The following is an 18790-nucleotide window of genomic DNA, read 5'->3' on the forward strand; positions in this document are numbered from 1 at the left end:
CTCAAACCCCAGTCACACTAGAGCTTACGATTACTTGCGACCACCGGCGACTTGTAAAACTGACGATCATCAGCGATTGTCAGCGACCAAAACCATTTTTGCACAGATAAATTTACTTTTGTGAGTATCGTAAGACAAGTCATCATTGACAATCGCACGACAGGTCATAAGTAAACGTACGATGGTCTCAAGATTGCCTGGGATTACTTACGACTACCCGTGACATAACATGCGATTACCTACAACTTGTCGTACGACCATCACACGATTACTAAAGACTTCTTAAGATTATCAGTGACCAGTGGCAATTTGTAAAGACTGTCGTAAGATTGTCGCACTTCCGAACGACCATCGTGCGACAGCCTTAAGACCTTATAAGATCACTAGCGACCTGTTTGATCGCAAGGAGGTTTTTGTGCAAGCTCAAAAACCTCTCTACGACTGAAATTGGTCGTGGGACCTAAATAAGGTAACCTGCGACTGTCAAAGATCACCGATGACCGTCGTAAGACGTTTTAAAGATTGTCCGCGACCAGAGGTCACTGGTGATCGTGAACTGGTCTTCACTGGTCGTAAGCTCTAATGTGACTGGGGCTTTAGAGCACTTTTTTGTAAATTTAGTAAAATGTGCTTAATTCAAGTTATGATAATTTAACTCTTTAAAGATTTCAAACTTATAATTTATTATGTACACTTACATCTTGGAGTTTCCCGACAGCTTGTTGTGCATCTTGTCGATGTACAAGTTCTTTACCATCTTGTAGAACAGCTATCATGTCATCAATATAACAATTAGCCTTGCTCTCCTCTAACTCCATATTGCTCGAGTGAAAAATTTCGTTTCGGTACTGCCGTACCTAATATAAAGAAAACAAATAATACAACATTCACATAAATACAGTGTTCAGCAATGAGACTAAACACAATTCTTAAGTTGAGAATTAAAACTGTAATAAAGGAGTTAATTTAAAGTACTTACCATAATAATCATTATTATTATTGTGTTTAAACTGCAGATTATATAAAAGCAAAGGGAGTGGAAATGTGTTTTGATAAATCTTATAATTACTTTACTGAAGTAACAGTATTTACCGTAATAATTCTATTTAGCGCCCATCCTCTAATAGACGCCCACCCCAAAAAACGGCCACTTTTCAGCCCAAAGTTGAAAAATTAACTGCCCCTTTTAAACGCCGATCCCCCGATTTGAGTACAATTGAGCTTACCTATACAATTCAAGTTTCCCTATTTCCGTTTTCACGTAGCAACGAACTTCCCTTTTCTTGTCTTTTTTTCCGTAAAGTTTATATGTACACGGTATTTAAATGCCACCACCTTTTACAAAAGTTCCTTTTTATGACGAACGCGGTTCTCCAAGTATTTCGGCACTGATTTCTACAATAAGTCCATCTTTGAATAATTTTGTAAGAGGCTGACATAATCCCTCCGGTATATGTCCAACAAGAGATCCATTATTTTTTACGATAATTGCGCTATCACTATGCTCATTTTCTGGTTCCAAATTACACTGAAGTATAGTTCCGACTGGGCATGTATATTTGTAAACGTGATATCCCTTAATAACAGATTTTATAGACACAAGCATAGGTGTTGCAATAATTCAATGTGTTTTGTGTATAAGATATATATACATGTATAAAAAATTACCATTCCGAGATGCCAAAACTCACGCGCCTATTTCATTACGTCAGCAAGGTCAACGTGCGTGGTTCAATGTATTGGGGCCCAACATGGGAGATTAGTTCTGATTAAAATTATTTTAAACAATAGACGATTATCTTTTTATATCAAAATCCCGCATCAATCCCTTTAAGAACATATATGCTTGTGTCAGTAAAATCCGTCAGAACTATTCTTACTTTTTTTTAACAATTATATTGGCGGGTAAAAAATGCATAATGATCGGACTCGAAATATTCCATTGACTTTTTGAATTGTATAGAACATCCCAGATTACAGAGTTAATTGGTAACCTTACATAAATATTTCGTTGGGAAAAATCATAATATTTTTGCAGTAAAAATGCGTGAGGCTCATTTTTTATTCCCGTGCTCGGATACCGGACTCTACATGCACGGTATTAAAGTGCGGAAAAGAACAGACATAAGCCGGTACGTTACGATACCGAAATCGACTTTAGCGTTGTCTGCAATTATAAATCAACATCCGCTCTATCTTCGGATTCGATTTCTTCTTATAGTTATGAGGGGCGAGTGGATTTATAAAGCCTTGCTTAGAAAATTAGTTTGTCTAACACTCTTATGAAGATGCGTATCCAATTAACGCCCATCCCCAACTTTCGAAAAGTCTATGATTCTAATAAAAGCCCGGGCGCTAAATAGAATTATTACGGTACTTGTCGCATTTGCTTATAAAGCACAAATAATTACTTCTGTCATTTTACAGTAAAGCTTAAAATACAAAATATTTTTTGTTTCCCACCCATAAAAATTACAGCTAGCCAAAAAATTGTATTGCAAACAAAAAATATTTGTGAATACAATTTATGCATAACAATTTTTGAATCATTATTCATAATGTGGCAAACTATTTCTCTGACAAAAATAACTGCATTAACCTCATAGTCACCTTAGTGCAGTAATGGGTAAACTCCTATAAAGTTATATAATAGAGTTTATAACCAACAAAGAAGTTTGTAAAACATGTATGCCCCCTATCGGCAGCCAATTAGTCATGTGATCAGGTTATTATGCATGACTTCTGACCCAGAGTGAACAAACAATTAATAAGGGTTATCTAGTATCTACTGTTTATGACTAGTCACAAGGTAACAAGGTAATAATAATCATTGTGACCCCATAGGTTGTGTGCAGCAATTTAAGTTATTACAAATCTTAACAAATAATATATGCATAAATTTTGTGAATCATGCAGGCCTCATTAATGACAGCCAAGTTGTTACATAAGACCTTCAAATGTGTATACCAAAAGCATTTTTAGTTTAATATAAAAATATCAACCAAGTCAACTTGAGTTGTTGAGTTATTGGTCAGAAACCGTCATTAAGTACAAGGTCAAAATGACATTGACCCCTTGACTCCAAAATCAATAGGGGTCACCTACTGGTCATGACCAATCACCATACCAAGTTTGAAGTTCCTAGGCCTAAGCGTTCTTTAGTTATTGATTGGAAACCGTTTTTACCTACAAGGTCAATGTGATCTTGACCTTTGACCCCAAAATCAATAGGGGTCATCTGCTGGTCATGACCAATCACCATACCAAGTTTGAAGTTCCTAGGCCTAAGCGTGCTTTAGTTATTGATCGGAAACTGTTTTTACCTACAAGGTCAATGTGACCTTAACCTTTGACCCCTTGACCCCAAAATCAACATGGGTCATCTACTGGTCATGACCAATCACCATACCAAGTTTGAAGTTCCTAGGCCTAAGGGTTCTTTAGTTATCACTCGGAAACCATTTGGTCTACGGACTGACTGACCAACAAATGCAAAGCAATATACCCCATCTTCTTTGAAGTGGGGGCATAATAACTACACTAAGGTAACAATTATCTCTTTTACTTTTATAGGCAATTAACAGACAACATTTTAATCTTACAGTAAAGCCTAATATTCAACAAAATTTCAAATAAAAATATAGTATACCAATGGAGTTACCTTTGAAAAAAGATTGTTTGGTCCGGTAAATTACATCCAATGTGACTATGAAAGTACTTGTTATTTATGATAACATGAAGCAACCCAGTGCAATCAGTGTCGACTGCTGATGTCTTGTCCTTGTACCCAGGAGCATTTATAAAACATTTGCAAACCTCCCACAGTTCTGTTGACCACTGTTGGACATCACTGTTTTTCCAAAAAGGTACTGGTGGCATTGATGCATGATACTGTATAATTCTGTCATAGATGGCACCACATACATTGTTTGGACAGGGTCTCTTATTATTAGGAAAACAACAGTTACATTTATCTTGTTTGAGGGGACATATCCCTTTTGAAACTCGGATATGATCTGGCTGGAGAGTTGTTATCTGACATTTGCCACATGGTACGTTTGGTTGAGGAGTCTTTGTTTGTTGTATTTTGTTAATAATATCGTTGTGCTGCTGTCTTCCAATGTCATCACAAAATGGCGCAAGTCTCTCTTTAAGGTAACCCAAGCCTAGGCCAGCCTTAACCCACTGCCGGTATTTGTTATTCTTTAAATGTATCTCATGTGCCATCTTGATTTCTAAAACAAACAAAAAATATTATTAGCTACAATTTGTAAGAATCCAAGGAAAACCAACATTAACTATGACTGATCACAAACACTTGTATGCCCTGAAAGCTGGCCCCAGTTAAGGGACCATAAACTTTGACTTACAATGAAGGCATTGCTACTATCAGTAGAGGGCCATATAGCCCCAGATTGCTCATCTACAGTACAGATAACATGAATATGCAAAAACCTCGGAGGATCAAGGAATTCACTCGCAACTCCGCTTGAGTATTTGTCCATAAACCGAGTGACCGAGGGCCGCGTGAGAAACGTGTGATGAGAGTGAAACAGCACGTGGTGACTCAGAGAGAGTATTACCGCGTAAAACCATGTCAGTGTCTGGTGTAAATAAATGAGAGTGCAATCTCATTTTACATTTCATTTTAGATTAATCATTACGATTCGAAAATAAAGATGATTTTTACTGTTGTTGTTTTCAATTTACCGTGAAACAGTTGAAAGGTACATTTGATTAGACAAAACACTACCGTAAGCGTCATCAAGTTGTTTTTTTTTATCCCGATTAATTCAGTCAGTAGCAATAACCACAGGAACCTGAAATTCTATCAAAAACAAAAAACGATTTAAAAACAAAAAAAAACATATAAACACGGCCCAACTTTTTTGTATAAGAATAATTCAGATATATAAACTTTGTTAATCTTTAAATGTCTCTAGTCCTATTAAATCACTGCAACAGTTCCTAAAAAAACAAAAAAAATTGTCACTGTGTGACACGGGAATTGCGGGAAATCATCGGTTATTCTTTCCTTTTGATATTAATGAATCAAGTAGTCTACTTTCGTTTTCTTTTGTGATACTTTAAATCAACGAAGAATTTTCGACAACATTTTTATTTTGAATGAATAATAACATGTACATGCGTTCAAGGATTTTAGTTTAGAGGTAGAGCATTATTTAGGAAATTTATATAGGGTTAACTTGGAGTGTCCGATCCCTTTTATATAAATCTGTGTCATTATTAACAACAAATCTACATGAAAATATAGAAACAAATATTTAGAAAATCTTATAAATACAGTACTGGACACGCGAAACCCGCACAATTCGCGTATTCGCGGCGAACTCTCATGCTTTAAAACGCGAGCGAATTCGCGGCAACTTGAGACAATTGCCGCGAATTCAACTCGCGGCGATTTTGCCGTGAACATTTGCCGTGATTCGCGGGGAATAATATATGATTGTTCATTTGTATAATAAATGTAGATCTATTTATAATTGTACTCTGTGAACTTGAAACCAGATATACATGTACAAGTACGAAAATTAATTAGTAGATCTACATGAAGTTGTATCAAGAAAATCTTGTAATTTGCTAAAATGCCCTTTCTCTAATTATCTTTGATGCCAACAGCAAATATAAATAACCACGGCGAAATCAAATAACACCGTTAAAAACTTTCCGTGAATGGCGGAATCATGACCTCAAATTCAATGTATAAATGCGACGCAGTACAAGTATGCGGCTCCATCGGCAGGTAAATAGTGTACATGTACACGTGTAAAAATATTTTTTAGGGGGGGGATACATATTGAGTTTAAAGTATAGATATAAATATAATATATGTGTAAAAAGATACATAATTTATACGACATTAACTTGTTCATTTCTAAATGTATCCCCATATTGAAAACGTTACATAAGACATAAATTCAAGCATGGTCAAATTACCGATGTGATAAACTAATCCTGCGTAAATATTCCCGTACGACCTGGAAGAGTTATAGTGGATCACCGGGACATTTCGTTCTCTCGGGTTATCATTACTCAATTTATTACACGTCTGTAAAAGATAACACACGCAAGATTTGTCTCCTATAATTTCTGAATGGCGGATATTTGCACCCCTGTTTTAAAAATGTTGAAGTATTTAATTGTTAGTTACCGAAAATTATCACCGATTGTCGAAATTCCATAGCGCTAAAAGACACAAAAACACTCGCGCAAAAAGAAGCATCCATAAATAAAAGGAATATAATGTTTCCATTGTTAAATAATAAATACAAAATTTACACACGAAATGACCTCTGACAAATGACTGGTCGGCTCTTCTGAAGAATCTGTGAATCTTTGATGTTTACACACCTGTAGTTGTTGCCGAATCATCAAAGAAATGCCGACACTCGATTGACTTCCACCACTTTTTTATATATCAGAAAAAAACTGTCATTTCTTTTTGTCAAGGAATGATTACACATGTTTAATTATTGCTCAAGTAAAACTAGAACTGCCACTATCATGGCGTGAATACCCCCGCATACCACTTTGTCAGAATCAACAGTGGCCATTAAGAGCTCAAGGACAACCTCCCTGCAAAATCTGAGGTTACTAAGCCAGTGCATTGCTAAGTTATGTATTCTACATGCTTCAAATGTGAAATTGTCAATATCAATACATTGCGGACAGGACATTCTAAATAGCAAATGAAAAGAAAAGCTTATTTTTTGTCAAGGTCCCTGTGACCTTGACTTTTGACCCAGTGACCTCAAAATCAATAGGGGTCACCTTAAAGTCATGATCAACATCCATGCCAAATATGAAGACTGTGGGTCAAAGGAATCTAAAGTTTTTGGGCAGACAAACGTTTGAAGTCAAAGTCCCTGTGACCTTGACCTTTGATCTGGTGACTTCAAAATCAATAGGGGTCATCTACTAATCATGACTAACCTCCATTCCAAATATGAAGACTGTGGGTCAAAGGAATCTTAAGTTATTGGGAGGACAAGCTTTTTGAAGTCAAGGCCCCTGTGACCTTGACCTTTGACCTGGTGACCTCAAAATCAATAGGGGTCATCTACTAATCATGACTAACCTCAATGCCAAATATGAAGACTGTAGGTCAAAGGAATCTTAAGTTATTGGGCGGACAAGCTTTTTGAAGTCAAGGCCCCTGTGACCTTGACCTTTGACCTCAAAATTAATAGGGGTCATCTACTAATCATGACTAACCTCCATGCCAAATATGAGGACTGTGTGTCAAAGGAATCTTAAGTTATTGGGTGGACAAGCTTTTTGAAGTCAAGGCCCCTGTGACCTTGACCTTTGACCTGGTGACCTCAAAATCTATAGGGGTCATCTACTAATCATGACTAATCTCAATGCCAAATATAAAGACTATAGGTCAAAGGAATCTTAAGTTATTGGGCGGACAAGTTTTTTGAAGTCAAGGCCCCTGTGACCTTGACCTTTGACCTGAAGACCTCAAAGTCAATAGGGGTCATGTACTAATCATGACTAACCTCAATGCAAAATATGAAGACTATGGGTCAAAGGAATCTAAAGTTATTGGGCGGACAAGCTTTTTGAAGTCAAGGCCCCTGTGACCTTGACCTTTGACCTGGTGACCTCAAATCTATAGGGGTCATGTACTAATCATGACTAATCTCAATGCCAAATATGAAGACTATAGGTCAAAGGAATCTTAAGTAATTTGGCGGACAAGCTATTTGAAGTCAAGGCCCCTGTGACCTTGACCTTTGACCTGGTGACCTCAAAATCTATAGGGGTCATCTACTAATCATGACTAACCTCAATGCAAAATATGAAGACTATGGGTCAAAGGAATCTAAAGTTATTGGGCGGACAAGCTTTTTGAAGTCAAGGCCCCTGTGACCTTGACCTTTGACCTGGTGACCTCAAAATCTATAGGGGTCATCTACTAATCAATGACTAACCTCAATGCAAAATATGAAGACTATGGTCAAAGGAATCTAAAGTTATTGGGCGGACAAGCTTTTTGAAGTCAAGGCCCCTGTGACCTTGACCTTTGACCTGGTGACCTCAAAATCTATAGGGGTCATCTACTAATCATGACTAACTTCCATGCCAAATATGAAGACTGTGGGTCAAAGGAATCTTAAGTTATTGGTCGGACAAGCTTTTTGAAGTCAAGGCCCCTGTGACCTTGACCTTTGACCTGGTGACCTCAAAATCAATAGGGGTCATCTACTAATCATGACTAACCTCAATGCCAAATATGAAGACTGTGGGTCAAAGGAATCTTAAGTTATTGGGCGGACAAGCTTTTTGAAGTCAAGGCCCCTGTGACCTTGACCTTTGACCTGGTGACCTCAAAATCAATAGGGGTCATCTACTAATCATGACTAACCTCAATGCCAAATATGAAGACTGTGGGTCAAAGGAATCTTAAGTTATTGGGCGGACAAGCTTTTTGAAGTCAAGGCCCCTGTGACCTTGACCTTTGACCTGGTGACCTCAAAATCAATAGGGGTCATCTACTAATCATGACTAACCTCAATGCCAAATATGAAGACTAAGGATCAAAGGAATCTCAAGTTATTGGGCGGACAAGAAAAAACCGACGGACGGCCGGACGGCCGGACAGCCGGACGGACAAGCTGATTCCAGTATACCCCCCTTACAACTTTGTTGTGCGGGGGTATAAAAAAATGTTGGATATTGATTGTGTCAATTATTGACATATTATTAATCGTAAGTGCATTTTGATTGTGATTTTTTATTTACATTTTAATGATCTTGAAGATATTGTGCAATACTTGTGTCTGCTATCAAAACAATAATGCATATGAAAGGACCACAGCTTCCAAAAATTTATTTTTTCGGTCAATTTTATGACAGAATCCCCGCTGCTACAATTTACAATTTTCAACAATCATAATTAGCGTATTAGACGTAATAATTAGTTACACCTGTGAATCGGTGCTAAATGTCGCTTTGCATTGTTCTAAAAATAGAATATGTGCGAAAGTTAACAATGTATTTTAATTCCATTTGTATTATTATCAAAATAACAATTGGACAATTTGTTATCGTGCGTTCTTTGATGTAGTACCAATTACCTTTTGTAATTTCAATCTCGTTTTATTGTTAACTAATTTTCACCAGCACCTGATTGCTTTGTTTTAGTATACAAAATGTATACGCTGTACATGTTCAAATGCTAAATATTTATAAATATACATGACATTTACAAGATTTTTTTAAAGTTTTCAAAATAAAAGACCACGGGAATGACCAAGAAGTACTTTCTAATACAATTATTGCTGAAGATTCGCCGTAAATTACGGCGATACATCGCGGCGATTTTTCGTGAACCGCCATGAAATTCGGCGAACTTGCACGCGGCGATGTTTTACCGCGTAGTGTCCCGTCGCGTCATAGACTACACTCACGGCATAACGCGAATTTTGCGGGATTCGCGTGTCCAGTACTGTAAATTTTGTAATTAATTGTTTTTATTCATATTTGCAGCTCAAAAACATTTAGATGCCATTGCCAGATATATTAATTAATAAACTGTAGAAATATTATAAGTGTTGTTAATTGTGTTTATATAATAGTTAAAGGATGTATAGCCAATAAGCCATCATGATAATGCGGAGGTGAAATAGGGCGGACCGTGAGACAGTATGGACCGTACCAGGGCAGGGCAGACCATATTTTGGGACAGGACGGACAGTGACTCAAGACGCAGCGGACCATGTATATTTTCGAATTATATATTGCTATTTAATTTTCTATATATATTTTGACATCATTATTATCCTAAATATGTTGTAATTATAAGCATTTTCATATTGAACAGATTTGAATTTTAAAATTTTAACATCGATCTAAAACATGTTAAATCTACATATGATATAAATGTTTTAATCATGTGCACACAACATGAGGTGGATTGTGGATTAATTTAACTTTATATTCATTATTATAGATATTGACCCATACAATTATAAGTATAAAATAGGTTGTATAAGCTAATGTGAATGGTTTGAGAAAATCTCAAATATAAAACATATTTTCCTTATGCCCTCAATGTTAATATAAACTTGAACTGTCACTATCATGGCGTGGATACCCCCGCATAGCACTTTGTCAGAATCAACAGTGGCCATTTAGAGTTCAAGGACAACCTCCCTGCCAAATCTGAGGTTACTAAGCCAGTGCATTGCTAAGTTATGTATTCTACATGCTTCAAATGTGAAAATGTCAAAATCAATACATTGCGGACAGGACATTCTTTAGCAATTGAGAAGAAAAGCTTTTTTTGTCAAGGTCCCTGTGACCTTGACCTTTGACCCAGTGACCTAAGAATCAATAGGGGTCACCTTATAGTCATGATCAACATCCATGCCAAATATGAAGACTGTGGGTCAAAGGAATCTTAAGTTAATGGGTGGACAAACTTTTTGAAGTCAAGGTCCCTATGACCTTGACCTTTGATCCAGTGACCTCAAAATCAAAAGGGGTCATCTACTCATAAAGATCAACATCCATGCCACATATGAAGACTGTGGGTCAAAGGAATCTAAAGTTATTGGGCAGACAAACTTTTTGAAGTCAAAGTCCCTGTGACCTTGACCTTTGACCTGGTCACCTCAAAATCAATAGGGGTCATCTACTAATCATGACTAACCTCCATGCCAAACATGAAGACTGTGGGTCAAAGGAATCTTAAGTTATAGGGCGGACAAGCTTTTTGGAGTCAAGGTCCCTGTGACCTTGACCTTTGACCTGGTGATCTCAAAGTCAATAGGGGTCATCTACTAATCATGACTTACCTCCATGCAAATATGAAGACTGGTGGATCAAAGGAATCTTTAGTTAATGGGTGGACAAGCTTTTTGAAGTCAAGGCCCCTGTGATTCTTGACCTTTGACCTGGTGACCTCAAAATCAATAGGGGTCATCTACTAATCATGACTAACCTCAATGCCAAATATGAAGACTGTGGGTCAAAGGAATCTTAAGTAATTTGGCGGACAAGCTATTTGAAGTCAAGGCCCCTGTGACCTTGACCTTTGACCTGGTGACCTCAAAGTCAATAGGGGTCATGTACTAATCATGACTAATCTCAATGCCAAATATGAAGACTATAGGTCAAAGGAATCTTAAGTTATTGGGCGGACAAGTTTTTTGAAGTCAAGGCCCCTGTGACCTTGACCTTTGACCTGAAGACCTCAAAGTCAATAGGGGTCATGTACTAATCATGACTAACCTCAATGCCAAATATGAAGACTATGGGTCAAAGGAATCTTAAGTTATAGGGCGGACAAGCTTTTTGAAGTCAAGTCCCATGTGACCTTGACATTTAACCTGGTGACCTCAAAATTAATAGGGGTCATCTACTAATCATGACTAACCTCAATGCCAAATATGAAGACTGTAGGTCAAAGGAATCTTAAGTTATTGGACAAACAAGCTTTTTGAAGTCAAGGCCCCTGTGACCTTGACCTTTGACCTCAAAATCAATAGGGGTCATCTACTTATCATGACTAAACTCCATGCCAAAATATGAAGACTAAGGGTCAAAGGAATCTTAAGTTATTGGGCGGACAAGAAAAAACCGACGGATGGCCGGACGGCCGGACGGACGGACAAGCTGATTCCAGGATACCCCTTTACAACTTTGTTGTGCGGGGGTATAATTACCTTCATTGTACTATTTTTTTATATATACCATTCATAACATTACATTTCGCTGTATAGAGGAAAATAGATTATTTATATTACTTAATTACAATATGAAAACAAAGAAATAATAATAAATTAATATACAATGTATACATGTATATCACATGTAATTCACTAAACAGACATCATCTTAATTAAACAAATTCTAATATAAACTAACTTGTCGAAGAATCAAAATTTTACGTTATTTTGTTGTATTGTGCTTCACAATATCAGATGTGAATAACAAGTATTTTCTGTATCATATTATAAGGAACCCCAAATATGAGTTATATTTTTATATTACATAATGAATATTTTTGTACATTTTTGTATCTATAGTTTACTTGTTTGTATTTTTAAATTTAAACCTTAAAATAACATGTATTTTTTTACAGTAATAACTTCTTCAAACTTTGGGATAGAAACCATCATTCTTAACATGTCAAACATACTTAAGATATTGTTTAATCAACACATTTTTGCTTAAGCCTAGGAAGCACTTTAGGTCTTTTTAGCACTTTTCTTTGTTTAACAGATGGACTGTTTTTTATAGAGTTTAACAGATGGACTGTTTTTTTTTATAGAGTAAATACAAACAAATACAGAATAATAGCTGAGTAAAATATCAAAGCTTTGTTTCCTTCTTAGTTTTTGACATTTATAACTTCAAAGTGAAAACCCATTAATAAATTAATTCTACTTTTCAAACAATTCCAAAACATACCTATAAAAGAGACAGTTTAAGTTAGACAGACATAATTTCTTGGACTGTCAAATAAAGGATATATTTTTGACTTATACTGTCTATGTGTATTTTCTACAGGTATGTTAAACTTTATTTTATATTTTAACTCATGTTAAACTTTATTTATATATTTTAACTCTTTTTCTAAAATCTATAGGACATGAAATTTTGTAGACTTACTTTAGTCTCTGACTTGTTAAAAATGTAACTTTATGTTTTACTTACAACATATTTTTCATAGCTTGACTTATATTTTTGGAACACATGAATACTGTGATTGAACATTGATTTTTTGTAATGTAAATTAAGTATTTTATCATATACATTTTGTTTTTGACATGGTACCTGTTACCTATTTTAATTATCAAAATGTTCTCATAATGCTAAGTGAATAATTATTTCCCCAACTTAATTTTAAAATAAATAATTGTTATTATATTGAAATAAATTGTCAAAATTTTATATATTGATGTACATGTTTGAGGATTCTTATTATTATACATTGTATTTGTAACATAATTTCTTGGACTGTCAATAAAGGATATATTTTGACTTATACTGTCTATGTGTATTTCTACAGACTATAAACAAAATAGCAATCCTTCCCCCTCAAACAAGCACTTCGTTAAAGAAAAATTTTACGTTATTGTGTTTTGTATTGTGTTTTTCACAATATCAGATGTGAATAACAAGTATTTTCTGTTATCATATCGTTTAATAAAGAATTTCAATTTTTAGCGGCTTTCCATCTATATTTAACAAACAATGGCATGTAATATTGGTCAATTATCACCTGCATAATAACCCAACTCAATGTGGTTATTAATAATATCCTAAAAATATTTTTAATCAATAAACTGCATTAAGTAAAAGGTTAAAAAGTTTATTCCCGGTATAAACGGTCCACCCTGTCCCAAAATATGGTCCGCCCGTCCAAACATACGGTCCGCCCTGTCTATAATTCGTTAATGCATACACATTGGGTTGTTTCCCTTCTCCCCTAAAATTTCCCCCAGGATCGATGATCTGATTCATATATTAACTTCTTCAATAACTTTGATGGAATAGAGGGATATTTATACAGTTTACACATGTGAATGCATTTTTACGAACCCGTGCCTGGTAAATGGGAGGCCACAACTTGTATTTATTGTTTATATTATATACATGTATATAGATTTAATAAAATAAGAAACATATTTACCTTTTAACTTTTCGGAATGTCTGAATTTTGGTCGGATTATGGACACATTTTAGTGACATTATTGTTATATATTGGTTTGAATTGATGTTTAGAAACTGGTTAGATTCCGATCTGAATTCGAAGATAATTTAGAACGAAATAATTGGTTTATAATTTTAATTACTTTCGTTTTCGCTGAACACCTTTTGGAAAATTATCATAGATCTACTGTAAATTTTCTGTATCCTAATAAAATCTGTTTAATAAAGTATTCATCAAAATTATATTTCAGATAACAAACATGATTTACAAATGGCTTAATAAATGGGTGTTGCCTTTTCCATTTGAAGTTCAAGTTTTTTATTTCAAACTAGGCCCATTATGATATGGGCATCATGCAGTTTTTAAATTATAAACAGTAAAATTTCACAAACAAATCACAGACACTTGGAGTATAGACAACCCCGCCCTTCTCCTCCCCTGAATATAAAAAAAGTAAAAGTATTATCTTATTAGCACAGAATAAGTTTTCAATTTTTTGCTTATATTAGTATGAGACGGTTAAGTTTCTAACACGTGAACAAGTTTCAACCGAATTTCAATAACGTTTTAAAAAAGTCAATTTTTTACCAACGCTTCAATTTCCTGAAGATACCGTAACATATCATTTCCTAGTCAAAATGCTTTTAGAAAATTAATTATAAAAAACATTAATAATTTCAATAATTTCAATATTCATAAAAAAACTTACATTTTTAATAATCATTAAAAGAATTTCATTGTTGTATAAATATTTTGATAAAAATTACTTTTAGATTCTTAACTGATAAAATTTTTACAACTCTAAATATAAACATGTCATACGGGTGGTTCAATAAGGAAATATTATCACCTTTTGATTTTAATACTTTATGGCTTAATTCTCAATTTCCTAGTCTTTTTATCAAACAAGCCATAATTGATTATCCTATTGACATTTATTGCTAATATTGCTTAAGGCTTAATCACTATGACAAGTCTTTCTTAATTTATATTGTTGCTTTTATATTTTAAATTAGTCTTATTTTAATTTCGGAACTTAGAACATCTTAAAGTCTTATATAGAATTTCGGACATATAACATCAAGTCTTAACTTAGAAAATAAATAAGTAAAATTAACTTAAGCAAAATTCAGGTGCTAGCCCGGGTGTAGATTTTCCGAACGGTTTGTGAAAAAAAAAAAAAAAAAACCATGGAAACTGCTTCAAAAAACCTTGGGGGGAAATAAACCCAGTTTTACAAGGTTTTTTTTTAATTCCGAGGTTTTTTCTTTAAAACCTTGGAAACTTAATCCAAGGTTTTTTGGTATAAATCCTTAGAAATAAAGAAAACCTTGGAAACTATCTCGGAATTTTAAAACACTCTGCCAAAAATCAGCTTGGAAAAAGCTTGGAAATGAAGAACTTTGTCATTTTTTTGCTCGGAAAAGAACTTAGAAAATTTACGTAAATTTGTTGGAAACACTTTGCCAATATTTAGCTTGGAAATGACCTCGGAAATTTGTACTTTACTAAATTTCATCTCAAAAATGTAAAGCCATAATGGTAATCGTGATTTAACTTAACATGGGCATCCAAAGCAATGATCAACAGTTAAAGCTGGCAGATTAACTCAAACCAAGCTACCAACCCTGCTGTAGATTGCCCATGGATATTTATTTAATCCATGGTCAGAGCAAACACTTGTCCATGGTTAGTCAATAAAGGACAGCATGGTCCAGGTAAATCAATTTTCAGTATGGACATTGTCAATGGCCAACTACCTTCTCAATAAATTTTTTCTTAAAATTTCTGAAGCAATTAATTTATTTGGGAAGAATCAATAAAAAAAATTAAAGTGTGAAAACATGGAAAATTTAAATGAATTCCTTGTTGACATAAAATACTTTATTAATGGCTATAAATGTATTGCATCTAATGATAATAAAAGAAAGACTATTCAAATAACTGATGATCAGAAAGACTTAAAAAAATTGTCATATTTTTTTTATTATTTATAATTATCGTTACTAGATATCTTCTCCATTTTTAAGAATAGTGTAAGAGCAAAACTATAATACAGAAAGAAACAATCAGTATTTATGTCTATTAGTTTCCAAATGCATAAGTATTTTTCCTAAAGTTTCTTTCTATATATAGACTTAACTTAGGGTTTCTTGACAGCCTGTAAGCAACACTGAAATAAGAATGCTATATAATCTTTAATCTATGTTTTATACTATATAAAATAGTATATTCTACAAAAAAATCTGTGACATACATTCAGATTACAATTTACTCTGCCATTAATTTATGTGTACAATAAACCTACATAGTTATTAATTGTCCTTTAAATATAATTATGTACAATTAAATGTCTGAAATATAATAACCAGGAGACATTTTCACAAAAAAAACTTACGATTTATCTTAAGTTTTTCACTTACGATAATCGTAAGTTAAATCTTAAGTCATTTTCACAAAGCCACTCGTAAGTTAAAATTTTATCTTAAGATAAAAAATTCACTTACGATATATCTTACGACAAAAACATCCCTAGCAACGTTTATTTGATAGTGATGTGCATGCTCTATAGTTGATTCCGGTTTTAAAATCAAGTAATCAAGAGCTTGAAATATGTATTGAACACAATCAGATTTCAATAAGAACAAAAAAATGATTCAAACTGATATAATTTATATCTTGATTGAAGATAATTATAAATATCTAAAAGATTCAGAAAGAAGGTCTACTATGTTATTAATAAATAAAAAGGTACCACTAGTACATGCTGGCAATAAAACCGAACTCACCAATTGTACAAATTATAAGTTTTCAATAATACTAGTCTATAGTATACAAATGTCACAAATGTATATGTTGAAAAATAATTATACCTCAATTTGTGTTATTTATAGCATACTGTTTGCTTAATATTTAGTTGTCCTCCAACTTTTTGTTTGATTTTATTCAGTTTAGGTAAGAGATACATGATATTTTACCCTTAAGAGAGAAAAAATTACACTTACGAACGGGGAAGACCTATCGTAAAGTTACGACAGATTTTGCACTTAACATTTTCTTAAGATTTTTTGTGAAAAGGAGATTTATCGTAAGATTTCTCTTACGACAAAAAATTGTCGTAAGATTTTTTGTGAAAATGTCTGCAGTATGCTTGTTAATTTCTTATAATTAGGATAAATAAATACTGCATCCACTAAGATTTCACACACAGAATATAACACACTGATCAGATAAAACTAATGGCACCCCAGGTGGTTTCCTCTATCTAATGCATGATCAATCTTCTCATTGGGCATTCTGGGATAGACCAGATTGTTCCATGTGATTATTCAGGGGGAGTCTGGGTTTTTTATACATTCCAAAACAATAAGTCTAAAATGACATTGCAACAGTGATTCTCTTTCAAGAACTTATTAAAATTTTCAACTTTTTACATTTATTTATTTTCATTTGATATATTTGTACCTTCAATAAATGTAAAATTAAAATGATGGTGGCTTTGAATATTTTGGGATCACCCTGTTTCACATTATAATAAACCTATCCAACATACTGTTGAAAAATTTTGAATCTCAGACATTAATGGGTCAAGTGGTTATAGTTGGAAATAGTGGAAACATGGAGTTATTTAAGCAATTTTGGAGATATCTTGTTTTTAAATGTTAGGGAGCATATTATGGAATTTTCAAAGAAAACATTTATCTAAAGTGTGACAAGATTCAGGAAATGTTTGGTTGTTGTAATTGAACCTAAAGATCAATGACCTGAGACAGGAAGATAAACAAAAGAAACATAATAGTAAAAAGGTTCAGGTAAATAACTTTGTAGATACATTTATGCAGAAAAACTGTGTTTTTTTTTTCAAATAAGTATTAAATACAAACTATTTTAGATCTATATTTTTTAAACCTTTGTAAAGCTAGTTTAAATACAATTGTTTAGAGGATATTTTATGAGTATGAATGTTATGTTTGTCTATGATTGTATTAACAAGATGAATGCATGAAACTATGATGACATTCTTCATAAACTTTCATCTTTCATCTATTATTTGAATCTACAAATGTTTAGTTACAGAGTCAGCTTGAAAGCAAGTTTGCAGGTGTTCCAAGAAGATGGCAATCCAGTCTCTTATCATAGCATAAAGCAGATGAATATACTGGAAAGTCATTGGTATTGGCATAAAGGAAGCCAACTGTAGACCAGGAAAGGCTTCAAGGAATATACTATAGTATGTTTTTGTTTTAAAACTAGGTTTTGAAAGTTTCAATTTGAAATTTAAATGAATGATGGTTTCTGGAACTGATTTTTTTATTGATACTTGAAATGCTGTAAATGTAATATCAGATGACTCTTCAGCTTTATTGCCCCTTTGAGCAGACAGATACATTCAGTGTAGGCAATCAGAATCACCTTATGAAAAGCGTTATTTTTTGCAATATTTTTAGGGTGCTTTAGGTTGGAACATCCATATGACATAATCTAAAATAATAGTAACAGATGTTGCTTATTTTCTAAACATTGCAGAATTCTCACACTGCTAACAAAAATTTTTTCTTGAAATCTTGACACTAAATACTGATGAATAAAAAATAAAAATCAACATGAAAAAAATTAAATTCATTATTTCAAAACAAATTAGACAAACATTTAAAATAACTACAGAAAAGGTCATTTGAAAATATTAAAGCCTTCATTTTTAAAACAATAGCTAATCTAAACAACTTGTCATTAAAGTAGTTTTGGATCACTCAAAAGATATATTTCCTTTAACACACAAGTGCTGATCTTTTAAAACAATTATCAACTGATATTTTTGTCTATGGTCCTTGGAAAACGTAAGGAATTTTATTGATGAATAAAAAAGAAATTAAATGATGTAATTCTGATTGCCTACATATACTGAACTGTCCCGAGTATAACCTCAGGTAATCCTTAATCCTGGGCTTGATAGCTCCCTCAGAGAGAAGAAGCCAATCCTGGCTTCAAGAGTCAAAAATTCAATGTTGTAAGGCAAGTTTGAAGTTGTTGAGCCTGACCACATGGAGAGGGAAGTGCCCAGTAGTGATTTTATATAATTGTATTTTTTTAAACTTC

The 18790-nt window shown here is 33.7% G+C and overlaps 1 protein-coding gene across 2 annotated transcripts in view; it reads right to left on the minus strand.

The window, feature by feature from the left end:
• The window catches only part of LOC132754488 (uncharacterized), a 40819-nt gene that overhangs the window by 16105 nt on the left and 5924 nt on the right, over window positions 1-18790 (minus strand). Inside the window, exons 2-3 of one of the 2 annotated variants that reach the window (XM_060745124.1) lie at window positions 3662-4235; window positions 699-857 (exon numbers count right to left, since the gene is read on the minus strand). In XM_060745124.1, coding sequence (XP_060601107.1) covers window positions 699-818 — 120 coding nt within the window. In that variant the 5' untranslated portion in view covers window positions 819-857; window positions 3662-4235. Of the gene's footprint in view, window positions 1-698; window positions 1162-3661; window positions 4236-18790 lie in introns of those variants that run through there. The other variant, XM_060745125.1, reaches the window with a different exon arrangement.

This window comes from Ruditapes philippinarum, unplaced genomic scaffold, assembly GCF_026571515.1.
Source record: "Ruditapes philippinarum isolate M1 unplaced genomic scaffold, ASM2657151v2 ctg11022_1_1_1_1, whole genome shotgun sequence".
Classification (NCBI taxonomy): domain Eukaryota; kingdom Metazoa; phylum Mollusca; class Bivalvia; order Venerida; family Veneridae; genus Ruditapes; species Ruditapes philippinarum.